Source organism: Sarcophilus harrisii, chromosome 2 (assembly GCF_902635505.1).
Source record: "Sarcophilus harrisii chromosome 2, mSarHar1.11, whole genome shotgun sequence".
In the NCBI taxonomy this organism is placed as follows: domain Eukaryota; kingdom Metazoa; phylum Chordata; class Mammalia; order Dasyuromorphia; family Dasyuridae; genus Sarcophilus; species Sarcophilus harrisii.
Window position 1 is genome coordinate 344,226,159 of NC_045427.1, and position 21,568 is coordinate 344,247,726.

The following is a 21,568-nucleotide window of genomic DNA, read 5'->3' on the forward strand; positions in this document are numbered from 1 at the left end:
AGGGAATTTTCCTCTCAAAGAATTATGAAATCACTTACAAAGCAGTTTCATTTCCTTTTTGTTCATTTACACAAACAGATTGGAGAACAACTATTCCTACCCACATAGAAAGACATTTTCTAATGAGGAAATTGCTTTCCAATATCACATAGGGAGACAGACTCTAAGCTAGTAACTAAATCCCTGACACCCAAATCTCAGTCTTTGCCCATCATCCATAGTATAGATTATGATGAAAAATGAGCATGGCTCAATGCAATGGACCCAAAGGTTCGAGAGGTCAATTCCTGACATACTACTTGTTCTGGTCCAATGAACTGAAAGTCAGCATCTATGAAAGATTTCTACCTCAGAAGACAGAGATGTAACTAGTTGTTTTTACACATGAGGCAAATGACACTGGGGAGGCTTTAGGTAAGGGATGTTAAGACTGGGAAGGGGTTTAGCTGGAACATGGTTATTTGGGAGAAAACTATTTTAGCTAATCATTTTTGCTAAGTATGTGTTAATCTCAGTAGTTTTCATATGGTGGAAGACTTACAAGAACAATCAGTACCCTCTAAATTTCAATACCCTAGAGCAAAACCCCAATCAATTCTCCTTAACTCCTGTCTAGAACTAAAGTTTTCCTGTATTTTAACAGTGGTGGATAATAGTTAGCCTAATATTCAAAAATAAATAGTGAAACAAAGAGCATTGAGTCAGCAAAGAGCAAAGAGTCAGATTTGGGTTCAAATCCTGAACTTCACCACTTATTTGTAAAATAAGGATAATAATTTTTGTACTACTTATCTCAAAGTGTTATTGGAAGGAAAGTGCTTTGTAAATCTTACCATATAAATGTGATTTACTATAATTATTATAAAATGTAGCATTATATAACTATATTTATAATACCCAAGTGACAAGTAAGAAAAAAGATGTAAACTCCTTCAATCAAAGTCAGTCCAGTGTTTCACTTTTTTAAGGGCCTGGACAGACTCTAGACAACTGCACAAGATTTCCCCATATGTTGCGTGTTTCAATCAGAAGTCCAGATGTGACCTAGTTTATACTAATAATAACAAGTGAGCTATTTTCCAGTATCCAAGAAAATCCCTCTGTTTCTGCAAGTAAAGCCAATAAGATTAGAAAATTCTTCAACTAAGGAGAGATTTAGGAGTGAACTCATTGAAATAAATGGTATTTTTAAAAAATATATAAACTTCAAATGATTGATATTATAATTAATTATCTTTGTAATATGTTTCAAACAAATTTATTTCAAGTCTTCCAGGAAATTAGGAATTTTTTTTCTGATTACTCAAATATTGCATTTTTAAAGTTAGCTATAGGCTATGAGAACAAGTAGCATATATGCAAGTAATATGCTCACCCTAAGGGTTTCAAATGTATCTTCAAGTTCAATGATCTGTTGGATGGTATTGGTAGTGGTAGAAATGACCTTGTCTATGAGATGAACCACACCATTGGTAGCATGGTGGTCTGCTTTCAGCAATCGAGCACAATTGACAGTAACAATCTGCAAAAGTTAAAAATAGAGAACAGGAGTTGGGATAGAATGAAAACAAAAGCCTTACATAAAATAAGCCCAGAGTCTCATTTTCTCATACTGCTAACGATCCTGCATTAGCAGGATTTTCTAATGAGTTTCATCTTTCCAATTGAATTCCAGATGGAACATAATGCTATCAATCTACTCAAATGTTCCATTCTGTGGATCATTTCAATGGGGTAAGAACTTCAATTTTTTTTAAATTCTTCTACGACCCCTAAACTAAAACAACTAATTTTCTAAAAATTTTGCCTGGTCAAATAGTGATGACAATTTTCTATGATTCATTTATTTATTTGTTTTTACCTCACAGTTTAAAAAATTTTGACCAGATCTGTGATTTGAGTGGCATATTGTGCTCTTAGTGAGAAAGCTAATAATAAACAACAGGTCCTATGATTTCTTTATAGAATGAGTTCCTAGTAAACAACTTCCTCTATTAACAGGGGTTGTCATATTCTCTGCAACTTAGAGAGTTGGAGAGTTATCTAAAGCATTATGCATGAGGTATAGGATTTGAATCCTATCTTCCTACCTGGTCTTCCCAGCTCTGAGGTCCACTATACCACACAACCTCTCATTTGGACACTAAGTACTCAACAAACAAGTCCCCACTGAAGACAGTGGATCTTTACTGTAAAAAGCAATAGCATATAAATAATGTTCCTACTCTGAAAACCAGCAGATAGAATTAATGATATAACAGAGTTGATGGAGAGAGAGTTAACCTTAGAGTCAGGAACCTAGATTCAAAACCTGCCTATGAAAACATACTAGATGTGTGACCATAAACAAATGAGCTAACTTTTCAATTCCCTAGGAAAATGTCTAAGACTGAAAGCTACATACAAGTTCTTGATCTGTACCAGTGGAAGCATTTGCTATATAGGGAGTCTGACATACTGATAAAATCACAATTCTGGACCAAAAAATACACTTACCCCATTAGGATAATGATGGATGTGGATATCTGAATTCTGGTACATAGAGATGAGTGTTGTCCCATGTTTCAGCTCATCAGTCAAGACTCGTCTATCAACCATGTGGTATCTAAGTGCATTAAGTAGTTCAATGTTGACATTGCTGACCAAGGAATCCAGAACTTCCTGAAATAAAGAAAGGGAAGAAGGAAGAAAGTTTGTAGCCATGTGAAGATAGCCCTTGTCTAGAGTCTGATAACTAGCTGAGATTGACCATAATTTTTAAATGTAATCTACATTTCTAAATAGATTATCTAGTCCAAAGTTTCTTAAACTTAGGTTGCAACCCTATATGAGGTCATATCATTTAATGTGTGTAGGGTGGTCAAAATATTATGACTTATTATCAACAAGTGTTTTATTTGTATAAAATTTCTCAACTAAAAAGGGATTGAGTAAAAAAGTTTAAGAAGTCCTGATCTAGTCAAGGAAACTTAGAAGTATCTATTATATACCCTCCAAAAGAAAATATTTAAGCTTGGGTTTTAAATAAAGTAAATAAATAAAGTTCAATAAAGTAAAAAGAGGAAAGTTTCCTGATATAGCATGTGTTAACACTTGTTTATCTGTGGAATATATCTGTGACACAATTTCACCTCTCATTCATTATACGTTGACTCTTACAGGAACATGTCTCTGATGAAAGAAGCAAGAATACTCTATAAGTAAATGATCATTATCTTACAGCAGACAGAGCAGCCCAGGCCTCATTGCTGGGAGCAAAGATTGTGAAACTTCCTGGGCCTTCCATCTCAGGTCTCAGTTTCTCAGTCCTGTCAGTGTAGAGTTGAGTAGTAGTGGATCCAACAACACCCAAGGTCTCATAAATGTTTGAGAGAGGCAGCGCTGAAAAAATCAAGGATTGTGTTTCAAAAAAAAGACAGTGGTTGTCTACTTCAGAGGTGTAAAACTTAACCCACAAAACTGACAAACCAGATAAAATTGTAACTGGGAAATGAATAAAGTAATCTTAATTTGTGGTTTCCAAAGTCAATATGTTCCCTGTAGGAATCCCTTTCTATTTGAATTTGACAGAATTAGTCTTCTCTGATGAAGGCGATTTAATATTTGATGTATTAAAATTGATATGTGGGCAAAATTTCCTCCAAAACACAAGTGCTTAATTTATTCCTAGGAGGTTCTTTGTGTATTAAGATCATTTCAATTATTTCACCAAAAATCCTGAGATAGAAGAGGATAATAAAACATAGGAAAGCTTTACCAATTTGAACTTAACTATTTATTTCAGAATGTGTTAATTTAGAAAAGAAAAGGGCTATCTAAATCTTTTCTTTATAACCAATTGCAAGTTAACTGTGTAGCTAAGACTGCTGGAAACACTTTGATGTACTTAGAAGTATCTATTACATACCCTCCAAAAACAATGTGTGAATTACAAACCTTATCATTCTTATAGAGTTGACCATTAAACCAAGGGTCTCTACTAGAGAATAATTTGAATGAATTAACTTCAGAATCCTCATTTGAATTGAATTATATTTTATCTCTTTAGATGCAATCTACAATTTTTTTTTGCATTCTATAATTATGATAGACTTTTTCTCCAAAGGGCATGGATCCATGTATCAGATACCATGCTAAGTTATGTATATTTTTAATAGATGGCAAAACTAAGCTCTGTGAAATGATCTGCTCAAGGTTAGTCTCCCTGCTTTCTTTCTTTTCCCTACTTTCTGCTTTCCCCTAAGCTATTAACACTATGTTCCATCTATGAATCACATTTGCTCACCTTTTCTATGGTCATCGTACTAACTGTTATTGCATGATTTTCAGTATCTCAGATTTTATAGAATTTCTGGAGATGAATAATATTTCAAAGGAATTTCATTCAAGATTAATACAATAATTAATGTGGGGACAGGGAAGATGCTAAAATAGAAGAGATACTAAGTAAAAGGACTTGCAATTTTTATGACTTTTGTCATCTAAGCTAGATCTCCAAATCAAAAGCTATTTTTCCTCATGGTTCTAATGTGAAACATTATAATTTGGCACAAAGATAATTTGGCAGATATGGACTGTCTTTGGTTATGCTGTCTAATGTAGAAATAAAAAGGCACATTAGTGGGATCCTTATAGGTGCTCTCAATTTCATTTGCTTTCTTCAAAGGATTTTCTACCATGTATTCTCATCCAAATCAGAAATGAGATGGGCCATTAAGCAGACACTACTGCTATGAATAACTTGGAATTGCTCCCAATCCACTTGAACAATCAAGAAGAGTCAGTGTGCTTATTCCACCTAAACTTATTTAAGAACATTTTCAAAATTAGAGCTCTATTCACTAGATTTATTAAGGAAAAAAACCAATCCATCTCCCTGATATCAGGAACAACAATATTGAAAGAAAGATGAGCATTTGGCTGCTTTAGATTCTATTAGACTATTTTACTGTGGCCCCACCAGTGGCTCTCTTAGAAAGGTCAGAAGAATATTAATACTTCAGAATTCCATCCAACATAATCTGAGAGTGTCATGGAACTCGATAGCTTCTTTCCTTTTACTATCTTCCACTATGCTGATCCCTTTTAGTTCTCCATTCTGCTTTGTTAATAATTTAGGGACTGGTTTACCAGCAGGGCAGCCTTTTTCTCCAGGGACCTTCTCATAGCCAGGACAACATTCATAGCTGATAACTCTAGAATGAGAAAGAAAAATAGTGCTTTAGGTTAGATTTTTCAAAAACCTTTTGCTCTCACTTTTTATCACAACCCCCCAAAGGTAATCTATATTTAGGGGAAAAAATCAACAAAATAAGAAAACATGTTTTGATATTTCTTCAGAAGTTAATTCAACTCAATTTAATAAATATTTACCAAATGCTTGCTATTTATTCTCTCATTTGTTCAATGATTATTTCTTTAAAAACGTATGCTGTAATGATAGCTCACAGGGGTATAGCACTATATTTATATATGGCTTCATTTGAATCCCCCAACATCCCTGTGAGATAAGTGTGATTACAGTCAATTCCACTTTGCAGATGAGAAAAGTAGGGCTCCAGTAAGTTAATTAACTTGCTGGTCTCACAGCTAATAATAAGTGTCTTCCTGATTATAAGTCCAGCATGCTTCCTTTCCTATGTGCTAGATATTTAAGCAAACATGATAAGACCTGGTGGTGCCTGTCCTTCAAACATCTGACATTTTGGTAAGAGTGGATAAGGAATGGACATAAATAATTATGATACAAAATAACATATAGTATTTTAAGACAGGGGAAACTATAGAGCATTGTGAATACAGAAGATGTCTAACTAGGGGAAAGAAATGAAGATCAAGGAAGACTTCATGACACAGATAATATTTAACATGAATCGCACTTTGACAAACAGATGAGAGGTATTCCAAGCATAAACAGCACAAACAAAAACTCAAGACCCAGAGAGTCAAGATATGATAAACTGTCCAGTTTGGTGGAAGCAGAGGTGCAAAGGGGAATAGTGGTAGATAAAGCCAAAAGAGTAGGATCAGAAGATCTTAGATTAGAGCTGGAAGCATGGTAATCCAAGTACCTCATTTCATAGAAGAGTCAACTTTCCAGAGAGATTTCATAAAGTCATATAGCTAGTAAATTACAAAGTCAGAATTCAAGCCTAGATCTTTCGATGTACAACCTAGTGTTTTGCTATACCATATGTCATATATTGGGACTCAATCATAGAGAACCAGAAATGCCAGGTTAGGGAGTTTGAATTTATTTTGAAGACAATGGAGAGTTGTTGAAGTATCTTGACCTAATCATTGATAAGTCTTTTTTTCCAAAGCGCCAAATTTGGAGTTAAAATTTTAAGAAATCAGGGCTGGAAAATATATGAAGAGATCATCACCGGTGGTGAGCAGAGCAGAATTGCTAGGGTTTGTCACATACATGGGCACCAAATGCACCACTGTGTCGCTAAATGAATGGGTTATTCAGGTCAATTCATAGTTTTCTTTCTACTGAGCTTCTATTAACTTTGTCCTATGAAAGTGCTAGAATGTTTGTAACTTAATTGCCCCATTCCAAAACTCTCAGAGGATAAAATAGTTACTTTCTTTGGTCAAAAAAAGAGAATACTGGGAAATGGAAGAATACATACAGGAAGGGAGAATTGAAAATAAGGCAGAAAAGGAGTGGAGAGACAAGATGGTGGTATAGCCAGTAGAAGTACAGAGAGCTTCCTTCCAGAAGACTCCTCCAGACAGATTTATAAGAAAGGACTATTTGAATCCTGATGGTGAAATCAAGAAAAAGTCATAGTGAATCTTTTTTTTTCTAGCTTATGTCAGCAAAGGAAGCAAAGAAGTTTGCACACCCTAGAGACAAATTCTGGCTGGAAGCGTGCCACTAGATAGCTAACATAGGAAGACACTATACGCTAAGGTAAGAAGAAGTCCAAAATCCATACTGGGACATCCCCAGACTCCTATCAGGGTACCCTCAGAACAATACCAGGGCCCCATAGTGGAAACAGGAGTCAACTGGCAACTTTTTTGATATTATCCATTTTTGGGAACTAGGGCAGATATAAACAGGTACCAGGCATATCAGGGTAAGAAACTGTTTCTTGCCCTATATGGGAGAGAAGCAAGTTTAAAAGCAAGCAGTAGCAATGTGGCTCAGATTGGAAAAGTAAGGAAAGTTGGGGAGAAGGGAGAATGGTTCTCAGTTCAAGTTTTTAGCCTAATGTGAATCCTACAGTGGAATATACTAGGGCAGAAATCCTAGAACAAAAGATAGACCGCAGTACTGTCATTATGAACCACCTTTCTAGCTGATTGATAGTGGCTGATTCTAGCAACAATTCCAGGAGCTTTTTATCTACTGTTGCTCTGACCCCAAACCCCAGAACTTATAAAACAGACCCACAGAGAAGTGATCAGATTTGCCTAGGAATAGATCATTTTGGAAATCCTAAAAACTTGCAGATTTCCAATCTGAGGTGTCCTTGAGATCCTGAAACAATATAACACTCAAAATATCACTAAGAAAATAGCAACAGGATAAGCTCAGATCTTTTTTTTTCCAGAAAGCACAATCTAGTTATAACATCAAGACAGGAAGTAGGCTAGAAGATTGAGGAAACAAACAAACAAAATCCTGTAATAATAAATTATTATGGTGACAAGGATGTTCAAGACATAAACCTAGAGGGAAGAAAATAATTTGAAAACATCTATAAATAAGACCTCAAATAGAACATAGCTTAGGCACAAATTCAGTTAGAATTCCTGGAAGAAATAAAGCAAAGGTTTAAAAATAGTATGAAATATTTTTATTAGGAAAAAGAAGAGTGCTAGGAGAAAAATGGAAAAGAAATGAGAACTATGCAAGGAAAGAATCAGAAAGGGAATTATCTTGACACAAAATGCACAAAGGCTTGCCCAACTAATAAATTCCCTGAAAATTAAAATGGAACAAAGAAAAGCAAATGACTCCACAAAGCAAAAAGAAATGTTTAAAAAAACCTGAAGTAATAATAATTGTGTGTGTGTGTGTGTGTTTGTGTGTGTGTTAGATATTTCATTGCAAAGGCAGCTAATGTGAAAAACAGATCCAGGAAAAAAATTTTAAGAACCATTGGCCTACCTGTATACTATGAAAAACAAAGAACATAAGCATTATATTTTGAGAAATCTTAAAAGAAAATTGCCCAGGTCTTTTAAAACTAGAAAGCAAGGTGGAAACAGAATCTACTTGTTATCTACTGAAAGAGTAAGGTTGTATTAGGATGAGTGGGAAAACAGTATTACATCGAAGAAAATTTCATGTTGATGAAATAATTATATAATAAAACATAGTAAAATTCTCTATGATAAATATCTTAATACTTAATACTAAATACTAAACACTAAACTTTTCAAGAGAGCAGTCCTAGGCTATCTTTAACTGTATGGGAAAATGTATTAAATCACCGTGCATTACAGAAATGTAAAGTTAAACAGTTCTGAGATTCTACCTCACATTGTGAAAAATAAGAAAAAAAAGAAAATTTTGCAGAAGCTAAAGGAAATTGGGCATATTGACACACTCTTGATGACCTTTAAATGGGTACAATCTTTCTGGAAAGCAATTTCTAACTATAAAAAAAAAAATTCCTAAACAATGAATGACCCATCTATATCCCTGCTATATATCCCAAAAATGAGCAAAGTAATAGGGAAAAGTCCTATATGTACTAAAATACTTATAGTTCTTTTTATGGTGAAAAAAAAAAAGATAACTAAAGGAATGTCCATCAATTGAAGAATGGCTGAATAAGTTGTGGAATGTGAATGGGATGAAATAATATTGTGCTAGAAGAAATGAGGAAACATAATTTCAAAAACATGTGGGAAGACTTCTTGGAATCCTTACAAAGTGTTAAGTCATTAGAATCGATAGAGACAATAATTATCTAATTTAGCATGGTTTAGTATGATTGATCTGATCCTACAAGGAGATGTTATGGGCCAGAACTTGAAATCAGGTACTAAGTGGAATTGATGGAAGCAATCTAGTGTGCTTGGGTTTGCACCTTTAAGAGTTTACACATTAGAGGTCACACATTAGAGCTCACACATTGGAGTTCACAAGTACGGGAGATACACAAAGTTAACTTTGTAACTTTGTGAATTCACACCTCCCATAATTACACTCTCGGAGGAGGAGTCAATCTTTTATACCGAGCATAAATAGAGCTTCAGTCAGTGAGTCAGTTCAGAAGAAGCCACGAGTCAGAGTTGAGCTAGAGCCAGAAGTCACTTCGGAAAATTGACAGAGTGAGAGTTCATTTCGGGAGATTGAGAAGTTAATCTGCAGTTGGGCAGAACCAAGATTCAGAGATGAGGCTGAAGCTAGCAACAAGAGCTCTCGGAACCAAAGAAAGCTAACTGGGCTATTTTGGGCGAAACAATAAAGAACTACTTTAACACCTGACTGCATGTGGAGTGATTATTACTTGGAACTGAAACTAAGGCTGCTTTAAAACCTCCCCAAGAAACCTGCACCCAGAGAACCATTATATTTTAAAGAAGAGAACATCACAAAGACTCATATAGATTGACACAGAATGAATTAGCAGAACAAGGAAAACAATTTATGGCACAACACTGATATAAAAACAATCCATGTTAAAGACTTTTATAAAGTGATGAAGAACAAATTATGTAGAGCCAGGAGAATATATAATAAAAACATTTTAAGACAAAAAAACTTTGAAAGCTCTAGAACTATGATCAATACGATAAAAATCCCCAATTCTAAAGGACTGATGATGAAACATATTATCTACCTCTTGTCAGAGTTGATCAATTTAGGATGCAAAATGAAATATGTATTTTTGCATGTCACTGAAGCAATTTGTTTTATTTGACTATGCATATTTATTACTAGAAAATTTTTTCATGTTTAAATGGGATAGAAGGGAAAATACATTTCTATTAATTAAAAAAAAACAATACAAAGACATGAGAAAATACTACAGATAAGGACTGTTGCAAGTACTTTCCAATGAAATAATTATATTCTAATTTGCTTAATTGTTTTACATAGTTACAAGAAATGGCTTACAGAGTATGCTATAAATATTTATAGCATAAAAAACAAATCATATCAATAAAACTTTTTTAAAAAAAGAGATAACAAGAGATCTCGACCTACTTTGAAAGGTTTTAAATCAAATTCAATGTCCACACCATGCTACTAATCTAATTCTATCTTTTGAATCCAAATCCAAATCCACCAAACATTTCTTAATTGTCCATTATATAAAAGGCAACATAATAGTTCCTAGAAATTCAAAGACAAAATGAAGAGTGGCATCTGTTTTCAAGAAGGTCATATTCTATCAGGAAGATACAATGTATAAATGAATAAGTGTATGCATGAGTTGAGGTGGGAGAAAATCTAATATCTAAAAAATCAACAAAGACTCTGCAGGAAGTCACACATATACTGATCAGAAACAAAGGATACTAAGCTAAGAAGTTAAAAAATATATATATTCCAGGCATGCAGGATAATTTGGACAAAGGAATGCCAAGTGTAAGAAATAACGAGCAGCCTAGTTTGGCTGGGACTTGGAATATATGAAGAAAAGTTACATGAAATAAGGCTGCTACATTTCGTAGTTCTTAAGCAGGGAAATGACCCCAGTAATGTGGTAGTTAGGGTAATTGACTTGGAGTCAGGAATTCCTCTGGTGAAATTGATCTCAGACATTTATTAGTTATGTTAGCCTGGGATTCAGTCTCCTCATACATAAAATGAGAACAATAACAACATCTAATTTGCAGAGTTGTTACAAAGATCAGATCAAATTTGATAATATACATATGCTATATAAATACTAGCTTTTATTATTTAGGAAATTACTTTAGGAAAACCTTTGACAGCTGTAGAGAGGATGTATTAAAAAAACAAACTAAAGGATGTCTTCAGAACTTAAGGATGATGAAAGAGATTTTCCCTTCTTTGGAAAAGGACAAATTCAGAACTAGTTGTACTCAGCCTTTGCTGGGATTGAATGTCTATAGCTAATGGCTATGATCACCCTACTGCCTGGGGGAGGCTCTCTAAAAAAAGTTTCTCCTGGTTTTAAAGTATCACATTTATGTAAACTATTTGGCTTGGAATGCTTTTTTGAAAATGACAATAGAGAACAATTACCCATCCTCAGTTCTTTAACTGGAGTCTATATTTGTGTACCTAATCACAACAAGTAGCTGGATCCAGTGGCAGCAGACAGTACATAGTGGTTTGATTTCCAACAGCAGTAATAGTCTAATTACAGAAGAGTAGGTACTGGCATGTGCAGTCACAAAAGTCAGTTCCATTATAGCTCATTGCTTACTATAATGTAAAACTTATTTTTTCCCACATTGCTGCCATCATTATAAAGTTCTTCCCCAGGGAGGCCTTAAGGGACCAATGTTGGAAGCAGATAGAATGATGGATGTGCTGCAACAGTGATCCCTCATTGGCTAGTCACCCAATTACTTAATGAAAAATACAAAAAAAAAAAAAACAGATTATACACATGCTATCATGCAAAACATATTTCCACTTTAGTCACAATTGTGGAAGAAAAAACAGGTCAAAAGGGAAAAAAATAATTGGAAAGAATTTTTTCTCTCTGAACTACCTTCCCAAATGCTGTTTTTTTTTCTCCTGATTTTTCTCCTTTATAAGACTGGAGATGAATTCACAACTTTCTAGATGGCTAAGATGACAGGAAAAGATAATTGTTGGAGTGATGTGGGAAAACTAGAACACTAATGTATTGTTGATAGAGTTGTGAAATAATCTAACCATTCTGGAGAGCAATTTGGAAATATACCCAAAGGGCTATATAAAACTGTGCATACCTTTTGATCCAGCAGTGTAATTACTGGCTATGTATCCCAAAGAGATAAGAAAAAAGGGGGATAGACCCAGATTTACAAAAAAGTATTCGTAGCAGCTCTTTCTGTGTGGTGACAAAGAATTGGCAATTGAGTGGAATGCCCATCAATTGGAGAATGGCTCCATTCATGTCATGGTATATGAATATAATGGAATATTATTGTTCCATAAGAAATAATGAACAGACTGATTTCAAAAAAGCTTGGAAAAACTCATATGAACTGATGCTGAGTGAAGTGAGCAGAACCAGAAGAATATTGTATATAGTAACAGAAAGGTTATATTTTGATGAACTTTGTTCTTTTCAACAATGTGATGACAATGTGCTCTGACTGACTTTCTCAATTCTAATGCAAATCTCAATTCCATAGCAATTCCAATAGACTTGGGATAGAAAATTCCATCTGGATCTAGAGAAAGAACTATGAAGACTAAATGTGGATTGAAGGATAATATTTTTATCTTTTGTTTATTTGTTTGTTTGCTTTTTTTCTTATGGTTTTCCCCTTTTTTCTGATTTTTATTTTACAGCATGACTAATATGGAAATATGTTTAAAATGATTGTATACATATAACAAATCAGACTGGTTGCTCTCTTGGGAAGAGGAAAAGTAAGGGAGGGAGGGGAAAAATTTGCAACTCAAAATCTTACAAAAACAAATATTGCAAAGTATTTTCAACTTTTTTGTTGTTGTTCGCTTGGTTTTTTTTTTTCCTTTATCAGTTTTTTCCTTTTCCCCTTTGATTTGATTTTTCTTGTGCTTCAAGATTAATATGGAAATATGTTTAGAAGAATTACATGCTTAATCTATATTGTATTGCTTGGTGTCTATGGGAGGAGGAAGATAGAGGGAAGAAGAGAAGGAGAAAAATTTGGAATATAAGATTTTGCAAAGGTAAATGTTGAAAAAACTTTGGAAAAATAAAAAGCTACAAAAATGAATGTTGAAAATCATCTTTACATGTAATTGGAAAAATAAATTTCATTTTAAAAATGAATTAAAAAAAAAGTCATTTGCCTTGTCTATCACCACATGGTCAGCTTGCTTGTAAAGAGCTCTCCATATTTGGCTATGTATTTGAGTATTACTATGCTTCCTCATCCCTAACTAAGTCCTACAATATTATTATAAGTAATTATAAAAGTCTATCTCAAAGATGAAATACTACTTGTGTGTTAGAGGGAAGACAAATACATATATGAACAGAGAATGTTTTTAAGTTTTCTTCCCATATCATTTTACATCTTGTTTTATGCTTTAATCAGATGAAGAAGGAAATATATTTCCTTTCATAAATTACATTCCCACAAAGTTAAATGAAAAGAAGAAAAAAATCACCACTACTTTATGTGCCAGCCTTTCTGTGATCACTATCAATGCTTTGAGATAAACTGGATTCCATGAAGGAAAGAGAAAAGGGAAAGAGAATGATCTGAGCAAACATTCTCTTTCACCATTTCCAAATAGAATCTTAAAGAAAACCCAGACTAATTATCTAGACATAAGCAACTCCTTTCCTAAATTGCTGATTATTTTTAACTTTAGCTATTCTTTAGGACCTCTAGCCTCAGGAAAGCAACACAATTTTTAACCCTTTTTTCACTATTAAAATTTTTCTCTTCACCAAGGACTGGAACCATAGAATTAACTTGCCCAGTACTATAAAGTGAAGCACATGGATTTGATTCAGATGAATTCTGGAAGTGATTTGAGTTTTGTAATATTTAGGTATTCTTCGTATGGTACTATGAATGTAAACCTATGATTCTGTAACTTATATGCTCTGACTGACTTTTCTCAGCATCTAGAAGACATGATCTATTTCTTTGGGCCATTTGAAGACTAACTTATGCCCCATGTTACTAAATACTCTTCTGCTTGAATAGGAGAATTGGTTATCTCCCTTATGAAGCATGTCATGAAAGAAACAGTGAGGAGCAAGGAATATTTCCACTCCTCTTCCTATACTTGTTCATCAGGAGCTTTGAGAGAAAAAGTAATCAAACTTAATAAAGAAGATACCAAGAAATATGAGATCTTCAGTATAACTCATGGTTATAGAGAAAGCTGGATTTCAGTGAGCACCAGAACAAAATAATAATAGTTAATATATATAAAAATTGTATTTTAAAATTTGTAAAATATTTTATAATAGCTAATGCATATAAAAATAGTGTTTACAATACAATAATCCAAGATAATTCCAAAGGACCCAGGATTAAAAATGTTATCCTCCAGAGGACAGAATTACTCCTCCAGAGAAAGAATTGATGGAGTCTGAATTTAGATCTATGCATACTATTTTTCACTTTTTAATATATTTTTCCTGTGTTTTTCCCACAACATGACTAATATAGAAATATATTTTTCATGATGACACATGTTTAACCCATATCAAATTGCTTATCATCTCAGAGAGGGGAAAAGGAGATAATTTGAAATTAAAATTTTTTTTAAATGTTAAAAAATCTTTTTCACATATAATTGGGGAAAAAATATTCCAAAAAAGAAATAATGCTTTAAAGTGTACAAAGCACTTTAAACAGACAAAGCACTTCTCATTTGATCCTCACAACAACCCTGTGAGGGAGGGCCTGGGATTGAGAAAGATTAAATGACTTTTTTTTCCCCACTCAGGTCTTTTTGACTCCAGGTGTGGTATTCTATCTACTGTGCCACCTACTTGTCCCTACATGGCTTTCCTAGAGTCAGACAGTTGATAATATTTGAGCAAGGATTTAAACTCAATTCCCTAAGTCAATTCCAAAATTGTGCCATGTAGTTGCCTCAATACAACGAAACAAATGCTAGAAGAGATATAAGATGAAGGGAAGGTCACTGACAATAAAGAAAAGTTTCAGAAGGCACAGTGAGAAAAGAGGATGAAATGAATGAATCTAGGGAGGATTAGGGTCTGGTTGTCCAACTGAAGCTAGAATAGTGACTGGATATGCTGTCTTTGTTGCTATCCCAAAGCTTATCTCAGCTGTCCTACATGGGACTACATGGTTATAGGTTCCTGGGACAGACAACGTGTGCATTTCAACAGAGAATGAGAAGGGTGTGATAGTCTTAGAATCCTGAAGGATAGCAACCTAAGCACATGGCAGAAGAGGGATTGTACTTTGCTGAGGTGAAGGGAGACAATGATCCTTCTTCCTGTCACTGGTGCCTGTGACAAAGTTCTGCCATTCCAGCAAGTTCTGATTCTGACACTAGAAAGATTGCTTCATACTAGCTCTAATCAGTCCAATTTTTTGACAGAGGACTTAAGAAGTGGTGATTTTATAGTTCTTGGGCAAAAATACTAATTTCTACTAGAGTCTCTGATGACATTCTGACAGTTTTAGCACTATCTCCCAGTTCTGGCAGATTTTGGCTTTTGTCCCTTCAATAAATATCCAACTTATTAAACAATGTTAGGACTTATGAAACAGACATTTTTTTTTTTTTTTTTGCTTGACAACACCTGAACTAGTCTAAACCATACCACATTTATGATGTCTGTGCCTTGGTTACAAATCATTCCAATTCCATGATGTCAGGGTCAAAGCTGCACACAAAATAAGCAAGCCTTTTTTCAAGGACAGCCTTGCACAAAGACAGCATGTCATACAGGCGGTGAGGCCTGCTGACCACAATTTCCTGTAATATTGGTTGAGTTGCTGAATGCAAAAATGTTAGAGTTACTAATCAGATTTGAGTCTCAAAGCACTGCGTGGGCTGCATGTTTCTATGACAGGAAAAAATGGCCCCCAAGTAAGATCAGTCTCTGTGTCACCCCTGTTGAGTCTTTAAGATCTGAAATGGGATCTGAAGTGAATTTTCCAAAGTAATAAAATACACTCAAGTCACTGAATAGAGGATCATTTGTAATCATTTGCTATAATAAAATCCATATGTTACATTTGACAAAGAGCACCAAAGACTCTGTTATTGGAACTGAAAAAAAGTTCCTTCTGAAGAAAATAAGACTTTTGGCAATACAGATACTGAGAATAGCCAATACTTTTTCATTTGTGACCCTGGAAGTCAGGGACAAATAGAATAAATTAAAACCAAAGATTTCCATTGAACAATGCTTCCATCTGCCTTTTTACCTATAAGGTACATAAATTTCACTGACAAAGAACAACAATGATAGCATTGAGTTTTCCTTCTTTTCATTTCTCTTGGTTTAGGTTCTCAAGTAAAACTTTTCCCTCACTTCAAGGCTATCCACAATTTGGCTATGTCTTAGTTGTCCAGTCCTCCATGTTCCTCTTTAGAGAACAGTCTCCTCAATGTCCCAAACATGCCAAGCTAGTTTCCTTGCTCCTTTGACCTGGAATGTTCTTTCCCTTCTTCCCCATCCAAGTTCTAATTCTATTTCTTCTATGAAATCTTCCCTGAAAACTATAGTTAACACCTCTCTCCTTCCTAAGCCTCCAAAGCACTTATTATACATATTACAGATATCACCACTTGATTTTTACTGATAATAATCAGTAATAATAATAATAATACTGAAAAATCTCCCTTAGAATAAGGTTCATGCCTTCTTCTTTTCCTGTCTTTTCTAACATCACCTGGCATAGTGCAAAGGTCAAAGTAAGAACAGATTGGATTGGACTAATGTTTCTCCTTAGCTCTCACCAATGTTATTTTCCCAGGCCTTTCCTTCTGAATTAATCCCTTCTTTTCATTAAAAGCCTTTCCTCCTTTTTTTGGATCTTTTTCAAATCATCTCCTTTTTCTCAGTAATCTATAGAATGAATCAAAGAATTACTACAATTCAGTGGAGATACTCTTAATTTTACTTTCTTTGCATCCCCCATGTTCAGCAAAGTTCCTAGCACCTGTGACAAGAGTTTGGGTCTGGTTTTGGTGTCAACTTACTTTATGTTTGGATAACATCATATCCACAGAATCTTAATTTGCATACCAGTAAAATAATTATTATTTTACATACACAGAGCAACAAAGTTAAGTATCCATAGCACATCTAACTTTTGGTTTTAAGAATAGACCTTGACTCAGCACACCAAATGCCAACTCTATTCACTTGGAATGTTGGAAACTTGGAAAGTTGCTTGTTGCTGTTCAGTCATGTTTCTTGGCTAAGGTATTGGAGTAGTTTTGCCATTTCTTTCTCCAGCTCATTTTACAGATGAGAAAATAGAGGCAAACAGGGTTAATTGTCTTGCCCAATAGCACTTCATACAGTTACTGAGTGCCTGGGGCTAGATTTTGAACTTGGGTGTTTCTGACTCCAGGTCTGGTGTTTTTCCACTCCACCACCTAGCTGTCCTTTCCTTAAAATCACTTCCCTGAATTGGACTTAGGGTTAACACTAGTATAGAATTTTATGATACAACAAAGCTAATATTATATAATAAAGAGAGCATGAACTGTGGAGACAGAGCACATAAGTTCCAAGAGTGAGAATTTCAATACTTATGTGACTTTAGGCAAATCAGTTTAACTCCACTGGTCTCAGTTTCCTTACCTATGAAATGAGGAAGTTAGACTTGACAAGGTTGGCCTTCTTGCTATTCCACAAATGCAACATTCTATTTTCTCACTTTGTGTATTTTTATTGACTGTCCTTTATTCCTAACATTATCTCCCTCCTCATCTCTGTCTTCATTCTTCTTGCAACCATTCCCCTTTAATAATCATGTCTTTCCTCTGAGATAATCTTCAATCTATTCTTTACAAATCTTGTTTGTACATAGCTATTTACCCATTGTACCTCTCATTAGATTGTGAACCTCTTGTGAACTCCAGGAATTGTTTTTACCTTTCTTTGTATCCCTAGTGCTGACATCAGGCAATGTATCCCATTGCCTGACACATAATAGTTGTGTTGACTTGTGGCCGTAAGTTAACTTCATAGTCTTAAAGATTCCTTCTAGTTCTAGATTAGGCAATCAATAAATATTTATTAGGTACCTATTATGTGCCAGGGACCAGCTTAAGCACTGGGGATAGTGAAAAGAAGCAAAAGACAATCCCTGCCCTCAAAGAGTTTACAATCTAATGGGGGACAGAACATGCAAACAAATATATCTATAGTCCTATGCCCTTAAGAAAGAGTGCTTGTGTGTTCCTGGGCAAGTTACTTCACCTCTTTGGGAAAGGTTAGATTAGATCTGTGGTGTCTAATATGTGCAGCCTGTAACACTCAAGTGCCAGAATCAAATTAAAATATAATTAAGAAATAGTTAACAAAATAAACACAAATATAGTAGAAAACTATATATGTGGTTTTCTAAGTCAATATGAGATTCTTATGGATGGTTTAGTAGTCCCTGTTTCTACTTGAATTTGATACCACTGTCCTATATGATTATTAACTTACTCTTTAGTTTTAAATCCTATGAACTCAGCATTCTGATTTGATCTGGGCTAATAGTACCCAAGTCCTACCCACTGTCCTCCATCCCTGGAAAACACTCCCTCGCCAGCACTGCATCAGAGTACTTATCTTCTTTCAAAGCTTGGAATCATTAATTTACATACAGAGAAGCAAATGAAGCAATACCTTCCCCATGGAGCTTTTACTGATCCCCCCCAGTTCTTAATGTTCTGTTCCTCAAATTATATTATATTTATTTTTTCAATGTAAATGTCATATCTTCTCAGTTGCAGGTAAATTGCTCAAAGAAGAAAATTTGAATTTAAGAATAAAGGAAACATGTCATCTATCAGTTAGCCATTATGATGGAGGAAATTTCACAAAAATGATGTTAAAAGCAATAAAATTGAAAATTCCAGAACTTGGAACACAATTTGTAGATCTTAACCTTTCTTTTCTAGAAAGAGGAGCTGTACAGGACCTTCTATACAAAGTAATGACATTTAGAGAACACTATTTCTGCCTAGATGAGGCAGGTAAACAGGCTTAAAAACCAACTTGTCCATTTCTGTGATCAGAGATAAACATGCTTTTTTACTTTTGGCTCCCAAACAGATCTGTTTCACTGGAATTCTGAACATTTCTGTTAGAACACACAGGCTACTCTGTTTTCATGCAGTGCTGGGCAGTTCTGATTGATGCTGCCTCCACCCATGCTAACCAAATCATTAAGCATGCATCTTGAGTAGTTACATGATTCCATATCATCTCACTGTAAACCTACTTAACTCATACAACCTACATTTGCAATTCTGTGTCTAATTATATGCAGGTGCATGGATCATTAGACTTAGAGCTAGGAAGAATTTAAAGATTAAAGATAATCTATTCCAGGGATGTAGAGGGCCAGAGATAGTAGGGGAACTCTGGGTAAGGTATAAGACCCTTCAGCCCAGAGGAAACCTGTTGACAATATCTGGTTTGGCTCCCCATTTCCCGTTGGTATTCACACTTCCTTTCCTGAGGAGTCAGGGAGGGCATGGCCACCTGTGTTCTACTTGAAGCAAGGGATACTTACAGAAGGGTGCTTATAGTTAGCACTAACTTAGGGTTATTGATGAGATAATGAATGGTTCTCTAAGTTGAACATACTTAGTGTGCTGTAATGATGTAATCTTACTGAGGTATTTAAGAGCTGAGAGGACAGGAAATGAGAGACTCCATCTTTGACTATCATCCTGGTGGCTCTTCTGCCTCCTTTACTCTTCCACTAAGATCAAGGCTGGTCCTGAGATCCTCCAGAAAGCTAACTAATCCCAACACTACATTTTGGTATCCAAACAGGGACCTCCAGAAGGACACTACATGGGGGTTATTAACTTTTTTTTTTCTCAGTCACCTGTTTAGCAGTGGGATCAAACCTATAGACCCCTTCTCAGAAGAGTGTTTTTAAAATTTATAAAATAAAGGAAATAACATTGAAGAAATACCAATTATACTGAAATAAGGTCATCAAAATATATTTTTAAAAAGTTCACAAGACCACAGGTTAAAAATCCTTGATCTAGTTGTTATCCCATTTTATATCAGAGAAAATTGAAGCCAAGAAAAATTAACTAATGTGCCCAGGGATACACCCATAGTCAGTGGCTGAGCCAGGATTCAAACCCAGGTCCTTTGACTCCAAAATTAGCATTTTAAATCATTAAAAAATCAAAACTCTTTGTTCAGGCCCTTCAGCATTTCATCCATTCACTTCACATTGGCACAATCTCCATTTCAAGGCTTTACACTCAAGTTCCAAGTGTGCTTATTAACTGATCTTTTTATCTAGCATCACATTATATACAGCAAACACATATGTCATTGACTAAGAATTAGGAAAATGCCCCACAAGAGGTTTCATGTCTTTCCCTAAGCCTTAAATCAACCCTAAAAAATCTATCACACTCCTGTTGATAGTAAAAATGCAAAGTATGTGTGTGGGGAAAAGGTAAATCAAAACTGGCCCATTTGTTCTGTAACTTAATAAAGTGACATTCTAAAAGCATACACTTCTCAACACATTTGTACACGTTTCTAGATATTTTCTTTTCTTTCTATTTTTTTGCATTAGAATATTTCAGAGTGCTTGTGTCTAAATCCATTTCTACTCACAAAGTACACACACACACACACACACGCACACACTCGCAAGGCAGTCTTAGTTGTTTGGGGGTGCCATTCCAAGACTTACGTGGATTTTCCACAGATCTTCCTCTGGTACCACTGTTTACAATTTGTGAAGTACTTCTTGTTGGTTCCAATGAGCTTCTGCACAGCACAGACATTGGGGCTGAAATGAGAGCCAAAAACAACCAGAAAGATATTAAGCAGCTGAACCATTAACATTAACTAAGCTAGAGCCCTCTGGGGTCTGAGATGCTCCTGAGTTCAAAGCCAACTCTACAATTTCTGGGCCATTCAAGTGCCATGGATTGTTGAGCTCTACATTTGCAATTCAGAGAATCTAAGTTCTGATTCAACATTTACTAACTGGTTCACCAATGGGAAGACATTGAATAAAATCATAACTGATGTTTAAATAGCATTTTATGCTTTATGAAGAACTGTACATTGTATCATTTGATCCTTATAATAATCCAGTGAAGAGGCACAGGAAATGGAGGGGCAGTCTTAGAATTATATCCTATTTTTGTGATCAATAGCAAATTGCTTAATCTCTCAGTGTCTAATAACCTGTTGCAGACATAGTTTTGTTTTGACTTAATCCTCCCCCCCAAAAAGAAAAAACACTCCCTAGTCTGTAAGGTAAATACAATGGATAAAATTATATCTATTTTAGAGATGAGAAAATTAAGACTGTAAAGGGCTTTCCCTTGGTCACCCTACTAGTCATTGTCAGAAGTAGAACTCAAAGGTCTTGGATCAGTTTTAGTACCCTTCCCATCATAATGTGACCTTTTTTTGATTCTGTCTCTTCATCATTAAAATGGCAATCATCACACTTGTACAATGTAGTACATATAGTTACTATGAGAAAATAACTTGGTTACTATTGTTTTTGGCTGGACAATTGGGGTTAGGTGACTTGATTAGGATCACGCAACTAGTAAGTGTTAAGTGTTGGAAGCTAGATTTGAATTCAGGTTCTCCTGACTCCAAGAAGTGTCCACTTTGACATCTAACTGTCCCAAAGAAAGCACTAAACCCAGAAACAGCATCATACAATGGAAAAGAGTGCTCAATTTAGAGTGGTCAAGTCATTGAATTCTATGTCTCAAGTATTGCCTCTAGAAAAA

At 34.9% G+C, this 21,568-nt stretch overlaps 1 protein-coding gene across 1 annotated transcript in view; it reads right to left on the reverse strand.

Annotated features, from left to right (window-relative positions):
* Nucleotides 1-21,568, reverse strand: part of TGFBI (transforming growth factor beta induced) — a 55,147-nt gene that overhangs the window by 25,589 nt on the left and 7,990 nt on the right. Inside the window, exons 2-6 of the mRNA XM_003756437.4 lie at nucleotides 20,503-20,601; nucleotides 5,131-5,195; nucleotides 3,221-3,381; nucleotides 2,497-2,661; nucleotides 1,376-1,522 (exon numbers count right to left, since the gene is read on the reverse strand). Coding sequence (XP_003756485.1) covers nucleotides 1,376-1,522; nucleotides 2,497-2,661; nucleotides 3,221-3,381; nucleotides 5,131-5,195; nucleotides 20,503-20,601 — 637 coding nt within the window. The remainder of the gene's footprint in view (nucleotides 1-1,375; nucleotides 1,523-2,496; nucleotides 2,662-3,220; nucleotides 3,382-5,130; nucleotides 5,196-20,502; nucleotides 20,602-21,568) is intronic.